Consider the following 18,588-nt stretch of genomic DNA (forward strand, 5'->3'; position numbering starts at 1 on the left):
TACTATTTAATTGCACCTTAACTGTTTTCTTGAGAGCTGATGTAACAAGTGTATTTCTCCATTCTGAGATCAATAAAGGCTTATCTTATCTTAACTGAAGCTAATTCATGCCAGCAATTTGGCAAAAACTAGGATAATGTTTCTCATGTTCAATAATGACAGTGGTTCTCAACTGGTGGGTCGGTACCATAGACTGTAAAATTAATAGACACGGTCTGCTTATTCCTTCCTGTTTACCATAATGACCATGTTCTAAAGGGAATCCGTGGCGGATTTACAGACTCCTCCTACCCTGTTCCGGTTGAGCATGTTCCTAAAAAGGGCAAAAGGGCGGGATCTTCACTGTAGACTCGGCCCTCGCAGGGCGCGTAGTTTGGCCGTAGCCACACCTGGGCCATTAACTCTAATACTAAGTCAAAGTCAGGCCCTCAAATCAAAGTCAGACCCTCATGTACCTTATGAAAACCAGCCTGGTCCCTTTATTTATACCAAACCAGCGTTATCACAGGAGGAATATCTAGCTGTAGAAAGTTTAAAAAAATGAGGCACCAGTGCTTTCTAATGGAAAACTAGCTCATTCTGCCGCCCATATATGGAGGTATTACAGCAGTGGAGGGTCACATAACCAATTTTAGAAAGTATTTCTTTCAGTATGTTTCTACTGAAAAAGTGTAAAACTGTCAAAACGACTGCTTTAAGGTTGTTTGTTATCATGATTTCAGTATTGAATGCTTAATTATTGCTTATTCAACAATAATTTGTGGTGAAAATACAGTGTTTTACTTTACATATTACAAATAAAATGCATATTTGGGTCATCCTGGGGTGATGGTGGGTCCCGATCACTGACTTAAAGAGGAGCAAAAAACGTTCAATGGAAAGTCCGTTACAGCAAGGATCTTCCGGAGCCTGCCCCTACTTCATCTTAGGCTTCAGCAGCTAATAGCAATGCTACATCCATGTTTTTCCACAGTCTATTGTTTAACACAAATAAAGTGTAAATCACAGTCATGTATTGTGACATATTGTGCAACCCCAGTACAAGAAAAGACTAAAATATTGACTGCTAAACTAATGCAGGAATCACATGTGCTTCCCATGTTTGTAGAGGTTTAAACTAAAGGGTTATCATCTTGTATACATAATAAATCCCAATGAAGACCTATAATTTTGCTGTTCTACACGGAACTGCAACGACTGCAATTGCAATTCTGATTGGATTGCGGTTAGTTATGCAGCTCAGGGTGCAGCCCTAATGTCAAGCCCAGGGTAAAACAGCCCTTGAAGTGGCTGTGAAATAATGTGTGCTGTCTGCCTCTCTGCCTGTGTGCTCTCAGGTGCGTGTGGATCTGCGCGGGGCCATGAGTGGAATACTGAAGAGGAAATTTGAGGAGGTGGAGGCGGCGTCGGCGGCGTCTCCGTGCTCGTCCGCGCGTGAGTCCGATGATGAGGTGTCCTGCAGCGAGAGCGGCAACAGCAGCGACAGTGTCAACCCCTCCGTCTCGGGCTCATTCACACGTCAGTATCCAGCCTCTTACGTCATCATCCAATCCAATTATTACTGAGGCCACGTCGCTGCAATTTGTCTATAATCGTGTAATTACCATATTTGAATAGAATCATGGTTAAATCACATTAATGGGCAAGGAACTTTGTTACTGACAAATGTGCTGCCTTGTGTTAAATGGTGTAATATGATTATTGGAGGATAAAGAAGATGAGATTAATATTGAAGTATGTTCTCATAAATCCTGCTGTGACTAAGAGCCATTGTTAACTGTTTTTAAAAAATGCGACTGATCAATATAGGGAAACAATTGTGACCTTCACCAAAAGTACATCACAATTTTTTACATTATTTCTTCATTTAATGAAGAAAAAATCTGTAATAGCATTTTATTCCTTGTCCTTCCCTTGTTGTAATTGAAATTAAAAGTAAAAATGTAAAGTTTTAGCCATGCAGAGTAAATAGGTTTTTGCAGTCCAGAAATGTCCTCTACTCCAGTGTTTTTCAACCTTTTTTGAGCCAAGGCACATATTTTTCATTGAAAAAATCCCAAGGCAGACCACCAGCAGAAAATGTAAAAAAAATGTTTAACTCTGTAGCCTATATTCAGTCGTTCTCATCAAAGTGTCTTGAATAGGAACACCATATAGTCTCGCTAGCCACAATGCCATTGATCATCACAAATGAGCTACCTGCGGCCACTTACTGATATGGAAGAGTATTACATGGTTACTCTGCCGATCACTAGAGGGCACAGACATTTGAAAACTGCACATTATTTGCGGATAATAATGAATTTATTTTAAAAAAGACAACTAGGTGAAATTGCATAATTTCCCAAGGCACACCAGACAATATCTCACGGCACACTAGTGTGCCACGGCACAGTGGTTGAAAAACACTGCCCTACTCAATCAACTATTAAGCCCAGTCAATGATTTAAGCTTTGCTACCTATAGCCACACAGTATAATACATTCAGACAGTAATTAAAACCATCTACTATTTAACCATAGAAAATACTTACTACAAACAAGAAGGTTTAACTCAGTCTACTTTTTCCAATATCTTTAAGTTGTTTATGAACCTATAAGGAGAATAAAGTAAACTCACTTGTATCTTACTGTGAGCTGAACTGCTTCCACAGTTAGGATTTTTTCTCTAATTATCACCAAACTGTTAGTTTTGCATTCGACTTGCGTTGCCAGTATCATGTTTTAGCCTTATCTCACTGCTGCTCTATAGACGGAGCGCAAATCGCTCACCTTCTTTTCATTAGGATTTCTTGACTGTGATTGATTAAATTATCTGCTTTTCTTCCCCCTCATCCAGTCAATGGAAGATTCCTTTATTATGAGGCCGGTATACAGTCAGTGTAGACCTCAGCGTTGTTTGTCTATATTTCTTGCTTAATTATATTATATTATATTAATTACAACATTATATTGTCATAAAAGCATTTCCTATACACAAACTAAACAAGAGTGTACATTAAAAAAGATGCCGTCCAATATCAAAATCCTGCCACCTCTTTATCGTCCCTGTATTTCGCGTGTCCATCTCTGCCGCTGCTTTACCTCGGCGCCGGCTACATTCAGTATTCAACAATAGTCCTCCATTAGAGCACATTATCTGGGCATGTTACTGCGATTAGCTCGGATCTCGGCCCCACCGTCGGAGTGAGACGTTTACATGCGCATGGAGGCTCCCGCCGCATGTAACCTCCCTGACAGAATGATGAATCTCCCCATTTCATCTCAGGGAAAACAAATCCGGGGCTCTTTGTAATCAAGGCAGCAATAACGCCCCGCACTCCACCTGACTCGCATCCGGTATTGCAGGAGGATGAAGCCGAGGAGTCGCCCGTGTTTATAACAAGAGAAGAGAGGGCCAGGAGTGATGGGGCTTTTATAAAGAGGACGGATGCGGCGGCAGTGTCTGTCATTAGGAAGTGCATTAGAGTGCAGCGCAGGCTGAAGGAGAGAGGTGAGGGAGCGGAGCAAGGCGGCTTCTATGTTTAAACAGGGAGAGCTCCTAGTGCAAAATACACTTACATATTCTGGGAAGTCTGCTGCAAACACATGTATCTGTGGCTATCATTGTACTAGTGTAGATTGATTAAGGAAAATGATCTAATCATGCTTTTATTTTTCAACAAATGATTCGAATCACGATTTAGGAAAGACATTCTGGAGCATCATAACTAAAGAGAAAAGACTGAAATGCCAGTCACTCACATTTCAGAACATGTTCAATGAGGTCTATTGTAGATACAGGGTTATACACATTATTATTGAGTACAATCCAGCGTGTTTACATGCATTAGTCTGGTGTGTCCATAAATATACTCAGCAATGATCAAATAAACAAATAGATATATATTTAGAGCCATTGGAGATGGATTATTTGGACAGTTAATACTAAATAACTGCAGCATTTTTGCACCTATTGAAATTGCAAATTTAATTTCTCGATTGCTTGATCTTCCCGGTAGATATTTTTTTCAAATTGGGAGTGTAATGACATTTTCAATATTGTTTTATCTAATTGTTATATGCCACAATATTATAATGTGTATCACTGAACAAACATTATACATTATTAAGTCATAGCTAATGTTGGCAACCTTCCTGCAAAATAGAGATTTAGAGAGGATTCTACTCCCCCCCCACACACATATACTTTGAGTACGGAAAGTGATGGACCCCTGCCCTTTGCCTGTGCCACGGCCATAGCTTTCAGGGGCTTTCAGGCTCTTCAAGAAGCCTGTCAATTTAGAGGCCACCCTCACAATGGGAACACGCATGGAAGCTTGTCGTTTTTTTTTATTTTTTATGATCAATTTGTAGCATTACTATGGCAACGCAGAGTACATAATGCAGTGACATCAGAGATTGATTGTGATTGTGCACTGGACTTTTAATGACTTTCTGCTCCATTTTGTAAGTTTTTTTTTGCAGGATCAAAGGTCAGACGTTTTTTCACTCTGCTATATCTTTGCCAGTTTGAAAATAGCCTGACATCTTCTGACACCACATACTTACAGTTTTAGTCGTAGTTACTGAAAAGACACAAATTACACCGATTTGAATAATATTTAATGCTGTATCGCGATTTCGCAGACATCTCTTACAAACATTTTGAGATTTATATTTCCAAATGTAGGTTCAGATTACACTTTGTATTTGTTCCATGTCCAGGAGTTTTTGAGAGACAGAGCTTGACACACAGTGAGGCTTTATGGAGGGGATATCGAGTTCTCAGCGGAGGACATGATTGCCTACATTGATTTGCTATGGTGCACATTGAATGAAATTGCAAGATGTTTTGAGAATCTCAACCCTGTGAAGAGCGTTCTGAAGAAAAGACAAACATCGTGCATCGCCTACGAGGTTAATAATATGGATTTTTGATGATGCTGTTTTGTTTTTTAATTGCCGCCTGGCTCGTTTCCAGCCTGGAGCATTAGTGGCCTTAAGTGGACACTGACTGGTTCGACCCTTGAGCGCTGAGTGCCGTACCCGTGTACAGTAGAGTAATCCCCCGGGGGATTTTTTAAAAGCATGGAGTTAGACGGAGGCTCGCGGCTCCGGATACAAAACTGAGTCATATCTGCGAGCGTTGATGCTCTAATATTAGCTGTAATGGGCTTGTTATGTGTCAGCGCGAATGACGTGCGCTCAGCTGACGCGACCCTCTTTACATGTAAGGGAGGGTTCAGAGGGTGTCAGGGAGGAGGAGGTTAAGTGACAGATGTGACAGATTAATGATGGACAACGAAGAGATGAAACAGCGTTATACTATAGTAGAATTTAGAAAGATGGTAGAAAAATGCTTTAAATTCCTTTATCTTTGTTGTGGTTCATCAGTGTGTTGTATTTTTTTCCACTTGAAAATTACAATTTACGACCTCTGAGCTAATCCTACAACAGTTAGCTAATAAAATGCTACAACGGTTAGCTAATAGAGTTCGGGAATGTGATGTCATATCGCTAAGCATTATGGGATTAGCAGCAATTGTAAACTAATGGAGATTTTAAAAGTTAAAATACTGGAGTTATTGTTCACCTTAAAACACTTGAACACCACAATGTGTTAGATGTAATTGTAGCAGTAACTCAGCAGCTAACGTAGTTGTTCCACAGCTTTTTCTCCACTTTTTATTCTGCTTTTAGCTAGTGTTAGTCTATGGAAATGTATGCTAACAGCTGTAAAGATGGTGGATCTCCATGGTTACTGTGGAATTTCCCGAACTCTATAAGATGCTACAGCGGTTCGCTAATAAGATGCTAACGTTAGGCCTACATCAATGTTTTTTCCACAAACATATCATTCAAAACATGCCGAACAAAGCGTAAGAGTGAACGTTATATTGAAGGCTATGACCAAAAGTAGCGTTCTGTTAAAGTTTTATCGTTAGCCGCCATTACTGTCTTTATCTCGCATTCGAAATGGGAGCAGTCTGGACGTCTCCGAGTTTACAAGTTGTGATTGCGAGTTCGAGTGGCGTTCCAAGGCATTTTTCCAAATGGCAGGTCAGAGGTCAGAAATGTACCTGTTGCCTGGAACGCCCCACAAAAACAGACATTAATGTGCCGTGCCTGTGATAATAAAGCCTTTTTAGCGACCGTGAACTAGCCGCTAGTTGATGTTGCTCACATTAGCGTGAAAAATAAATTGCTCCCAGGCCTCGAAAGTTGTAAAATGCGCTGTGCGGATGTTTACTAATGCTAAGTTTGGACTGCAACAACAAGGTTCAGGGCAAAATGGATTGTTTTAATTCATGTCGGAAATGCTATTTCTCACTTGTTAGCCAGACACTGCATGCACAATCCCAGTTGCTTCATACCTGTTACCTGCATATTTTATACCTCCAGAAATAGGCTCACTTTTTTTGGTTTGTTTGTACAAAAAGAACAAAAACAAATGGGACATTGATGTGTATAGATGACGTTGTCTCTCGTGCCTGTGAACACTCTGTCTTACTGCTCTTTTCATTGTTACCCATTTTGCAATAATAGAATTTACACCATCTATATTTCAGTCAGGCAGAACAAAAGCAGGCTTCATTAGAGAATTGTTCAAGTTTATGGTCGTAAAAGCTCCCGTTAATGCATGACGACGCAGTAAAGTGGGCAGTATGGAGTGTGATAAAGCGTCCTTTCTGCCGAGGTGAAGAGCAGACGGTTGGTGTGTTCGGTCTTGCCTGTCTGTCTGATGCATTGGGCGAACTGTGTTGTAGGAGGATTATTTATGCCCCACTATCGCTCTGTCTCCCCTCCACACCCCCCTCCCTTTAGTCTCTCTCTTCTCTCTGGGTTTGAAACTCACGGGATGATGAAATAGTTCCCGGGAAAGCTGCACTCCGGCGTAGCGATGATGTGGAGTAGAGAAAAGGAGAAAGAGTTGTGCAATACGTGAGGCATTTCAGGACACTTCGGAATTCTATTTGATCAAAACTGGGCATTAAGCATATTGAGAATTTCTTCTACAGGATTTGAAGTTTTACACTGACATGGCTTCAAAACCTCAGTTATAATAAATGAAATATATTTACATGGAAAAAATCCATAGAGGTTTGTGTGAGTGATGACAGAAATCTACCAGCATTGGGCAAGGTAGCTAGTGTTGATGAATTTTTATTCAGTGAAAAGGTTGCTCACGAAAACCGTGGCTATTCCGATTAAAGTGATAGTCTAAATGTTTTACACATTTTATAAAATATGCAAAATCGACTACCTGGTCTTGCATTTTAATGTTAAGTAAGTAATAATATATGGTTAGTATGCCCATACAGTGCTGGCCTTCAGAAAAGTCTAAGTATCTGCTCGCAGTATGGTTTGGAATCTGACATTAAGTATATTCAAAAGAAAAGTTCATGATTGCTAAAACAAATGAAGACCAAGGACTTGCATTTCCTGACTTTTACCTGAGTGGGAAGATTTTCCAAGTGACTGATGAGATCAAATATCTTGGGCATTATGTCACAAGTAACATCTCAGACGACAGAGACATGTATAGACAGCAGTGTAAGCTCTATGGGCCAATATGCTCGTCCGTAGGTTCCACATGTGCACTGCCAATGTAAAAACTGTGCTCTTGTTGTCCTTCTGCTCTCCTTTGTATACTGCGCACCTCTGGCTCCGTTTCAAAAACAAGAACCTGTATAAGCTGAATGTCACATATAATGATTCTCTGAGAATCTTAAAGAAGATTCCAAGACATTCGAGTGCAAGTGAAATGTTTGTAAACTGTAATGTGAGATCCTGTGAAGCAGTTATTCGCTATTGTATTTATTCATTCATGTGCAGAGTCACAGACCTCTCTAATCCTATAATTGAAGCTCTGGGCTCTTGTAGTCAGAGCTCTGTCAGAGTGTCAGGTTCACATCTAAATTGTGGATGCACTGGAGATCCTGTCTATTTGTTTGATGTAATGTAAAATGTACATACATAGTGTTGTATTTTATTATTTTATTATCTTATTCTTACTCTATGGATCATGTTTGTTGTTGAAGTCTTCATGATGATAATAATACTAATAAGTTAGTTTGCTAGTTTGTGTTTTCTCTTCATCTAAAGCGGACACATTTTTCATTTAGAAACACATGTATGAGATGTCAGTTTGCAGTGCAAGCTTGTATTAAAACAATATGCTGCAATGGCTGTGGTTTCAAGTTAAAATGCCTCTCTCACGGTCCGGTGTTGCTCTCCACAGCGGGCTCCATCCTGAAGCGCGAGAAGCGCCTGAGGAAGCGGCGGGTTCAGTTTGAGAATGTGACCGTGTACTACTTCAGCCGGCGCCAGGGCTTCACCAGCGTGCCCAGCCAGGGGGGCAGCACCCTGGGCATGTCCAGCCGCCACAGCTGGGTCCGGCAGTACTCGCTGGGGGAGTTCGCCCTGGAGCAGGAGAGGATCCACCAGGACATGCTGCGCGACCATCTCAAAGAAGAGAAACTCAACTCCATTAAACTCAAGGTGCACACACAGGGTTTCCCTTGTCTTGGTGCGGTGTGTTTTTATGTGCAAGTGTTGTTACATTCAGGCATTTAGCCAATCAGTTCATACTTACAGCTCCACAATATCTATGGTTAAGATTGTAATATACATCAAGAAATAATCCATAGTATCAAGCCTTTATTCAAAGAACAGGTTGCCTTTATGAGAATGCTATTCTTCTAAAAATATTAAAATTTGAGACTTGAGTTTCTGGTATAATGAGACTGAATACAACATTATATTAAAAAGTGTAAAGACATATCAAGCAAAGTCGACTGTCTTGAGGTTTAAACCATGTTTTAACGTTGTTCCCTCGTCAGAGACAGACCTGGAGCAGTCTTTCACAACTTTCATGCAGTTCGAGTCTCAAACAAAGCTGTTAAATTTAGCTGTTTCTTCTTCTACGGTGTCTGCGCCTCGTTCTGTACTTCCTGATTACAATTGCGTCATTGTTCCAACCCAAAAACTGTCATTTTGAAAGCCCATAATCCAACATTATCGATTCTGAGCCGTTCTGTGCTCAAAGTGTGTTTATCACGCACTGCTGGAGCTGCTAACCACGACATACATCCAACGTTAACCCTTTTTAGAAAATTATTCCGGTAGCTGCCAGCAGGAGGAGCCCCAGTCAAGATCTTCACCAGCTCTTTCACCTGCATTTATTGTTTCCGTTTAATTCTTACAGAGACATATTTTCAAATTATAAAACGTAAGATGTCAAAGCTGACATGTCGTCTTGAACGGCAAAAATCAACTGTGAAAGTTAAGTTCAACATGACAAGACAAGAAGTCATATTACAATTATATTACAATCAGAAATGCCATATCTTAAATTATGTTCACTTTACCTTCAATTGCATCATAAAGAAAAGAAAATTGTAGTTTTTGTCTTATAGTCTTTGTTAGAAAGGACACATGGAGGAAGAGATGGGAGAATGGGAGAGACATTCACCAAATTGTCTTAAACGAGAGGTGAACTCATGACACTGAGGACAGCAAAGTGCTCAGAATATCCTGCTTTATCCTCTTGGGAAGCTATTGCACTGCACAGCCACGCTCCCTTTTATGCTAGCCTGCGGTATCCAAATGTTTACAGTCTTCCTGGGTCCAAAACCTGTAAGACGACTATGTGGTGAAAACAAGACGCATAATTCACAAATAAACGACAAAATCACAATACATAAATTGACAGGTGTTTACAGCCAAATGAGGATGTTAAATGAAATGTGATGTTGTTACATTATTTTGCATTTGTATTGAGATGTTTTTCTTGCTCTCATGCTTTCACGCTCCTTCAAGGACTGTCCCATTCTACGTGTGATATTTCTCCCTTTCAGCTGACCAAGAACGGCACAGTGGAGTCGGAGGAGGCCAACTCTCTGACGGCGGAGGACATTTCGGACGACGACATCGACCTGGACAACACGGAGGTGGATGAATACTTCTTCCTGCAGCCACTGACTACAAAGAAGCGGCGTGCCCTGCTGCGCACCTCCGGGGTCAAGAAGATCGACGTGGAGGAGAAACACGAGCTGCGGGCCATCCGGGTGTCCCGCGAGGACTGTGGCTGCGACTGTCGCCTCTTCTGCGACCCGGAGACCTGCGCGTGCAGCATCGCAGGGATCAAGTGCCAGGTAAGCGTCAGACTGGAGTCCAGCACAAAATAGCAAATGTGTGGTGCTTTCATGAATGTCAAAGATTTATCAATCCATCCAAAAATGTGGGGAGAAAAAAATCCAACCATGAAATAAACAGTAATCTTGATGAGAAGAAGAGTGAAATTTTAAATTATTCATACTGAATCTCAGTTGATGCTGATTCAAAGTCCTAAGTTCTCTTTATTTTTTGCTGATAGGAACCAATTAAAATGCAAGAGCTTCATGTGCTTTGCAACACTAAAAGTCACACAATGTGATTCATCATAAACACAAATGTAAAGCACATTATGGCTTTGGATTTTTAAATCAATAGTGTGATGGAATAATACAAATAATAAGTGAAATCAAGTCAAAAACAAATCTATTATTACTGTATTGAAGTGTTAAATATTTTTTTGATTGACCACAAACGCTTTTTAGAGCTTTTTACAATGTTACAATGTTGTTCTCTCATGAAAAGCATACCTGGATTTATGTTTCGAGCTGCCAGCGCATCTTTCAGCAGTAATCTCCTCCGGGGGCTATTCTTAGCACTGTGGTGGCAGTTCCCAAAAAGCTCGTCCTGAAGTCCTGCATATCCTGGAAATGCTTTCCTCACCTCTCTTATCTATTTTTGTTTACTCTTTATGGAGACAGCTGCGTTGCAAAAGGGAGCAAGAGGACGGGGTGGGAGGAGCTTGGGTAGCTGGCGTGGAGGATCAGGAAGTGAATCTTCCGAATACCTTGTTTCTGCTGTTTTAGATATTGCATTTTTTTTAAGTGTAAGATAGTGTTAAAGATGTCTCTGACATTATTACCAATACGCCCTTCTTTTAAAGGTGCATTATGCAACTTTTTAAGTGGAAAAAAAGTAGATATTTGTGTGTATTTGACCTTGTAAGTACCTTTACCTTAACCTTTATTTTAGTATGGCGCCTTGACTTTCCATCACAATGTTCTTTAGGACGCTCCAGGATCAATTGTTTGGAAGGTTTTCTCTACTGATGTGAGAGGGTCACTAGAAAATCTACAAAATAATTGACCCAGGACCATTGTAGATCGAAAGTAAAGATGCCTTGCTGACCACTCATACACTGGGTCACTACAAGGTCAAATACACACAAGCATCAACTTTTTTTTCGCCTAAAAAGTTGCATAATGCACCTTTTAAGTCCAGACACCCTCATAATTTTTTCAGATCATGTCTGTTGCCAGATGGTCTTTCCTGCACAGTTAAGCATGATTGACAGTAGCTATCATGGCTGTTCATGCTTCATTTTGAGCAGTTCTGTCCAGAGGCATTTGCTAGACATTATTCTGAGTTATACCAAGACTTAAGTTCACGCAGTCGTTTACAAATCCAGTATGAAAAGTGTTCCTTTAAAACACAAAAATAACTTGCTCCCGTGTGTCCAGGTGGACCGCATGTCCTTCCCCTGCGGCTGCACCAAAGAGGGCTGCAGCAACGCCACCGGCCGCGTGGAATTCAACCCCATCCGCGTGCGCACCCACTTCCTGCATACCATCATGAAGCTGGAGCTGGAGAAGAGCCGCGAGCAGCAGACGCAGCAGCTGGCCACGCCCAACAACGGTTACCACGGCGGCGACAGCAACAACAACAACACCACCACAACAACCGCTACTCTCCTCCAGTCCCCGCACAGGTTAGAGTACTCCATATCCGACACGGTCCCGCCCCCCGCTGCCATGCATCTCCAAGCAACGGCGGACGACATGGACGAAGCGATTGACGAAGAGGACGAGGAAGACGAAGAGGACGATGAAGAAGAGGAGGACGAGGAGGAAGAGGAGAATGAGGAAGATGAAAGCAGCAGCGTTTGTAGCGGACTCTCCGACTCGAGCACGCAGAGTTTAGCCAACAGCGACTCCGAGGAGGAAGAGGACGACGACGACAACGAAAACATAAAGACTGGAACCTTCGAAGAGGACAAGCAAGCTAGCGCCGTCCCGCTAACGTCCGTGCTGCGCTACAACGAGGAAAACCACGTTAACGGAAACTCGTATTTAATTAACTCATCTTCGACCGAGTACTATCAGCTAGCTAACGCAGTTCCCAACGGCGGCCAAAGTAGTCAAGTTAGCGAACCTTACGGCCAAGCTTTCCCGGATCAAGCTAGCAACGTGACGCAATTCAACATGGCCGCCGAACAGTACACAGACTTAACCAATCGAGCGGAGGAGCAGTATTCGAGCAATCAGTGTTACAGCCTAACCAAGGGGACTCACGCGACAGAGCTAACGACTTATGTGCCAGATCAAGGGAAGGAATTAAAGAATGGTTTCGTAGAGCAAAGCGATAACACAAATCATTTCTACCTTAACAGTAATAGCCAGAGTTCCTTTAGCACGACTTGTTTAGCGTCAGAGCAAGCGCAGCAAGAATGTAACGGCCATTCCGATCTAACCCTCCTGACAAACGCCACTCCGAACCTCCCTTTACCGGAGCATTGTCCGGAAGTCACAGCCATTTAGTTCTTCTTTGTGGTGAAAGTGTTCAAGCTACGTGGTATTTCAAGCAAAATTCATCATGGCCTTTGCATCTTCACAACTTAAAATATGAAAATATGAAGGTCAGCTGAACCCAAGACGTTTTTTGACAATGAATGTGCACAATTTTCACAATTAATTGGCTGGTATGCTTTTAACTACCAACCAGATGGTGGCCAGTGGGTTGTACCATGATGCTGAGCTGAAGAAAAACAAAACTTCATCCAAACTGTCCTCTCCTGTCACGGTAATGTGTGGCTGATGAGTATCAGGCAAATCACCATGCAACTGGTTTGCTGTGGCAACCTCTGATGAAAATGACGGGGGGGAAAGGGTCATTTTACATTTCTTTAACTCTTTAGCAAAAGATTCACCGACTGCTGCTACACATGTTGCCTGGTGACAGCCAGGGGTCTTTAGATACAGAATATTAACATCAGGGACGCAGTGTCCTGTCTGTACTTGACAAAAACATCCATCAGTTTTACATTGCTTATATGTAGAAAAAAAAAAATATATATCAGCCATTCAAGCAGAAATGCACATGCGTCACTCACCCCAGACTCTTTCTCCAGTTTATCAAGGGGAATCAATTCACAGGTCAGCCGAGGGACATACAGCCCCTTGAGCATGTCCTCTTTGGGGTCTTCTTTCAGGTGGACATTCTCCCTAAGAAGGTGTCCAGAAGGCATCAGGAACAGAGGCCATAGACTGTAAATTAAGAATGGACTAACTGTAGCCAACTTCTTCCTGAAACAAGGAAATGGCTGGCTCCGGAAGTTCCTGGCTCCTATGGACTTTCTATTGAAACTTTGTCCCTCTTTAAGTCATTATTAAACACAGGTTTGTCTAAACACACGCAACATCGTCCTAATATTATCCTTTCACTATGTTTATCTTCTCCCTATTCTAAATTTAGGACCTGGCTCCAAAAACCCAGCCAAATTGCTAGCATGAACAAGCTTCAGTTAGCCCGCACTGAACGCTATTGGGCAAGCCACTTGCCCTCAGTCCATTCTTGATTCACAGTCTATGGCCCGTCTATTCAATTTGCGGCCCATGGGCCAGATTCGGCCCACCAGGTCTGACCCACTGCCAATTTCCAATCATAGGTAAATAATGCAGACAAAGTTTAATACTTTGAAAGTCATTTCTCCCCGTTTCCTTGCTATTATCTTATTCTTTTTTTGTTTTAGATACGTTTGTTGCATCAGCTTCTTAAAGTTCAGATTTGGAGAGTGCACTACATGAATTGTCAAAAGTCATCTTTGGTTAAAACGACATCTACAAATGAAAGCAATGGACCGCACTGACCATATGTACAAAGCCATAGATTCAAACTCAATACTTCAAGCACTTCTGAGGCTTCTCCACATTCAGCCCCAATATCACGCCGTGCAATGTAACCTGTAATTTCAAATGTAAGGGTCTAGTTTTCAGCAGATATTGTACTGTAAATTGGAACTTTTCTATGTACTGTAAGTGTCAAATGTGCAAAAAAAAAGAAAAAAAAATAGCAATGTTGGTTTATTTATTATGTGGATAACTCTATATTGTAAATGTTTTGATAAGCATGCCATTTTGGAAACCTCAGTGACTTTTGGGGGGATCGACCATTGTTTTATATAATGAGATTATGTGTTGTAACTGCTTTTTTGCTTTTCATTTTTTTTTTTGGAAAAGCATGACATGGCTTGGGATAATGTTGGATCACTGTATCAGAAAATGGAGTTGGAAAAACGCCTCTTTGTTCCCTCCCAGGGTAATGAGGGAAGTTGTTGCAGCTACAAACAATGACTTAGACTTTGAAGCACTGACTTTAAACAGGGAAAAGCAGCACTTTGACACATCTCCAAAAGTAATCATAAAAGCAATTACGAAATAATGTTTGATATGAATCGCGACCAATCAACAACGCACTGACCTGAATCCTGTCGATGATATTAACACTTTTTACATTTTAATAATGAAGATGTCGGCGTGTGTGGATCTGTGAAGTGCAATAGAAAGTGTATAGAGTTTCAATTATCCGGCTGAACTTAAAGCAGCGTTCATTTCTTCTAAAGTAAAAGCCACAGCAGCTGAATGAGGGTAAACAAACGCTACATGTTGACAATCAAATGTTATTGTTGAACAAATAGAACGATTATTATTAGTAATAGAAGAAATAGTCATGATGGTGGCCTTGAAGGACATGTTGATAGTGATAACATAACATACAAAATTGAAAGGAAAAAAAAATCTAAGCGCAAAAATGTAGTGTGTTTTTAGATCAAGTCCCATGTGTGTTCGTTAAAGTGATAGACTGTATGTTTAAATGTTTTACAAATTTAATTGAATGTGTATAATTGACCGCCTTGGACCTTGAATTTGATAGTATAAGTAACGTTAGTTTATTTTTTTCCTAAAGTCTTTCCCTTTGCTGATTCTCATTAACGAATCAGGATCCCCAGTGGCATCCCTTTGACCAATGAGAGGAGCTTGTCAGGTCCATTCATGAGGAGAGGGGGGAGGGGCTTGATTGTTTACTCATAACATCTCTCTCTCTCCTCATTTCGCAATCTTACAGACTATCACTTTGATTTTCAATCTTGCAGACTATCACTTTAATGTGCACTGCCATTACCAAATAAACAATTGAGTAAAATTGAAAAAATATATACATATATATTAAAAAAAGTTATTTGTTGATCTTTGACGGAAGGTGAAACAACTACTAATCTATTTATCGGTCTTCGGGCTCAATAAAGTAACTCTTTATCTTTCTATCTCTATCCATCTAAAATAAACAATGAACAAAATCCGCTTTTGCCAGACTTTTGCTGCTCTGGAACACACATACACAAACATACAAACAAATCAGCAAATTCAGTTCAGTTCATGCAAGTACATCACCAAATTGTTGAAACTTGTTCCTCCACGGCCACCGTACGTCACTCCTTTAAAGCCATTATTGATGTTACATGTAAAGAAACAATGAACCAAATCGATAAATAACATTGCCATGGATTCAACCACTTAACTGGGCAATAATTTTGGCTTCCACATTGGGATACAAACCTTTCTACCTGTAAACATTGAAAGACTTCACTGAAAAGCTGACATGGGAAATGTTTTCTGACACTACGTGCGTCACTCTGGTACTATATAAGCATTAGAAGTCTCTCAGGCGTTTGGCAGTAGCCTATATGTACATGGCTCAGTGCTGACGAGTGTGCCAAAGTATACAGTGTGTGAAGCCGAGATAGGCCACAGCGGGATCCGCTCATCCAAGAATCCTGCGTTCGTTTTTGTTCGCTATTTATGAGCAAAAATATATCCAAATGTGTATTTATTGTGGTTTACAAAGGTCTGTACGCTTCGCTATCTTCGAGTTGTCTTCATTTCTATGCTGGTTGTGTTGTGAAGCTTCATGTGCCTGATTTCTGTATTTTTTATTTCGACCTCTGTGAAATGCATTTTGCACAATAGTACAGTTTTTTTTAAGTGTTGGGTTCCAAGTGTAGATAGAGACTACTTCATTGTTTTCATTTTTACCATGTTTTTGAAATAAATTGGATGGAAGAATTGCTCTGAATGGGTTACATGTGATTCATTCATAAGCCTCAACAGAGCAGCCGGATAATAATCTGCCTGTCAGGTCCTTTGTGTGAGCAGCCAACAGCTTAGGTCTGCAATAATTATTAGGGTGAACTGCCCCCTGGTGGCTGCACACCAGTATTGCAGAAGCCCAGTTTGGAGTATAAAGTGGGCAATAGCTTTGGTAATTGTTTGGAACACATAGGCAACTCTTAGGTAACACTTTGCGGTAACTACACACTAGTATTTAGCATTTACAAAACATTAGCAACCACTCATTAAAGCATAAGGAAATACTTAATTTACTTACTCTCTCTTTACATTCAAAGAGCTTCCAGATGCTTGAGTGGATCATTATCAAAATATGGACATTTTCTTATTCAATACCCTCTTAGCATTACATCTTACAACATAAGGGACAGTTTGGATGTTTTTATTTTTTTTAATAATTGAAGATTATTATTTTAAGTTTTGTGTCATTGGTGTTATAACTTTTAATAACAAACATAAGGCAAAACATGCAACAAAACACTTCTGTAAATGTTTAAAATTTTGCATTTAGGAAATTAAACAACAGCCATTTTGTATTTTGATTATAATGAATATTATAAATGCAAAGTTTACGTGCAATTTTAGTCGACTAAATCTCGACTAAAATTTAATTAGATTTTCGTCAAAAGACTTAAACTAAATTAAAATATGTTGTCCAAATTAACACTGTTTCAATCAATTGTTCCTTTTTCTTCTCATCATTTAAATGAAGGTGGTGTATCACAGGAAAGTTGTAGCCCATAGTTTTACCTCTGAGCCTGTTTTTTTCCAGTGAAATTCTACGAACTGTTGCAAACACCCGTATCACCAATGACAAGTCAAGAAGACCCACAGCATGAAGCTACATTTTAATATTATTATTTTTTTCTCTTAGTGATGAAAAGACCTCCCTCTTTATATTTCCCAGAAATATAAGAGTCTTTTAACTTGCTCTCATATTTCTTCACATCTATTTTAACCTTGCAAATCCTGGAAAGTAATACTGATCACAGAGACACAAAATTTTGGAATTATATTAATTAACAGTTGCGATTTTCAATTTAAGGTCTGCAGATTATTGAAGTTCATTCTTTGTTTGGAATTGGCAAGACACATGTGTATGTGTATATCGATAGTGGAAATATTCCTTTTCACTGCACAAAGGTGTGAAAATGGGGTCGGGGACATTGGGTTTTTAACACACACTGGATATTCAAAGTGGGATAAAAACTGCAAAAATGTGATCTGAAATTACCTGTATCTTATCACATGACGCTCAGTTTAATATTTCAATGGTTTAATATATATTGTTGATTTAATATTTTTGATAATAGCTTGTCTCTAACCACAAGTTCAGGAGCTACTATAACCTCTCCAGCCCTTTTCAAGGAGCTGCTATCTATGCTGCTATCTCCAAATATGTTCTACATTTCTGCTTACACCTGGTGAGTAACATTTTAGATGCATTTATGTACTTGTTGATCTGAACAAAGGTCATTGTCTTTAATTGTGTTGAAATCCCAACTTTCTCAAAGCATAATAGCTTAGTGACATTTTTGGTTCGTGAAAGTCGCTCCAGAAGGCTGGAAACACCTACTGAACACCATGCCATATTCATGATTTGAGCAATAAACCTTATCACAATTTCTGTGTTTACAACTACAAATGATATGTTTTGTAATTGGTCAAGATAGAAGATTTATCAATTCTTTAAAAATGCTTAAAAATATGTAGTTATGAAGTGTTTCCCAAAGAGTTCAAATCATATAAAACAAAGATTTGATCCAAGCACACTAAAATTGAACCTTGAAAGTTTAGTGTTGCTACTTTGTGTATTGGACTGAATCAGAAAATCATCACCAATATTCAATACTAACAAGCTGCTTTTAATGTAAACATTCAAACACCTTATACAGCAACAGTTTCATATTCCACAATTATGTTTTCAAAAACGTATATCCCACATCCATTTGTAACACTAGTGCCTGCACCAGAAATGGGCTAGCCTGGCCAGCAGGAGAGACTGGCAGGCTGGCCAGGCTAGAAATGGGCAGAGGTTCCTCCCCCTGCAACGCAATAAGGCCCCTTCAGTAGAAATAACAGGCACACAATGGTACATGGCACAATTTACAATTCAAAAAGACATCCCACGATTTGTAACAAAGCATTTTTTTTTTCATTCAGTGTCTACTAGAAAACGTTCATAGTCGTCTTGACAATTTACAAATGGAACCAAAGGCACTTGGCTTTTTCAACACCATCATTATTGTGACATGGCAAACTTTGACTTTCTTTGGTGACAATTTGAACAGTTGCGTGACTATCATAAT

General features: G+C 40.1%; 1 protein-coding gene across 2 annotated transcripts in view; it reads left to right on the forward strand.

Annotated features, from left to right (window-relative positions):
* Positions 1–12,777, forward strand: part of csrnp3 (cysteine-serine-rich nuclear protein 3) — a 44,378-nt gene extending 31,601 nt beyond the window's left edge. For both annotated transcript variants that reach the window (XM_079562905.1, XM_079562906.1), the window contains 4 exons: positions 1,338–1,518; positions 8,224–8,483; positions 9,842–10,138; positions 11,558–12,777. In XM_079562905.1, coding sequence (XP_079419031.1) covers positions 1,338–1,518; positions 8,224–8,483; positions 9,842–10,138; positions 11,558–12,634 — 1,815 coding nt within the window. In that variant the 3' untranslated portion in view covers positions 12,635–12,777. The remainder of the gene's footprint in view (positions 1–1,337; positions 1,519–8,223; positions 8,484–9,841; positions 10,139–11,557) is intronic.
* The last annotated feature ends 5,811 nt before the right edge of the window (positions 12,778–18,588 follow it).

The sequence above is a fragment of the Gobius niger genome (assembly GCF_951799975.1).
Source record: "Gobius niger genome assembly, chromosome: 9".
In the NCBI taxonomy this organism is placed as follows: domain Eukaryota; kingdom Metazoa; phylum Chordata; class Actinopteri; order Gobiiformes; family Gobiidae; genus Gobius; species Gobius niger.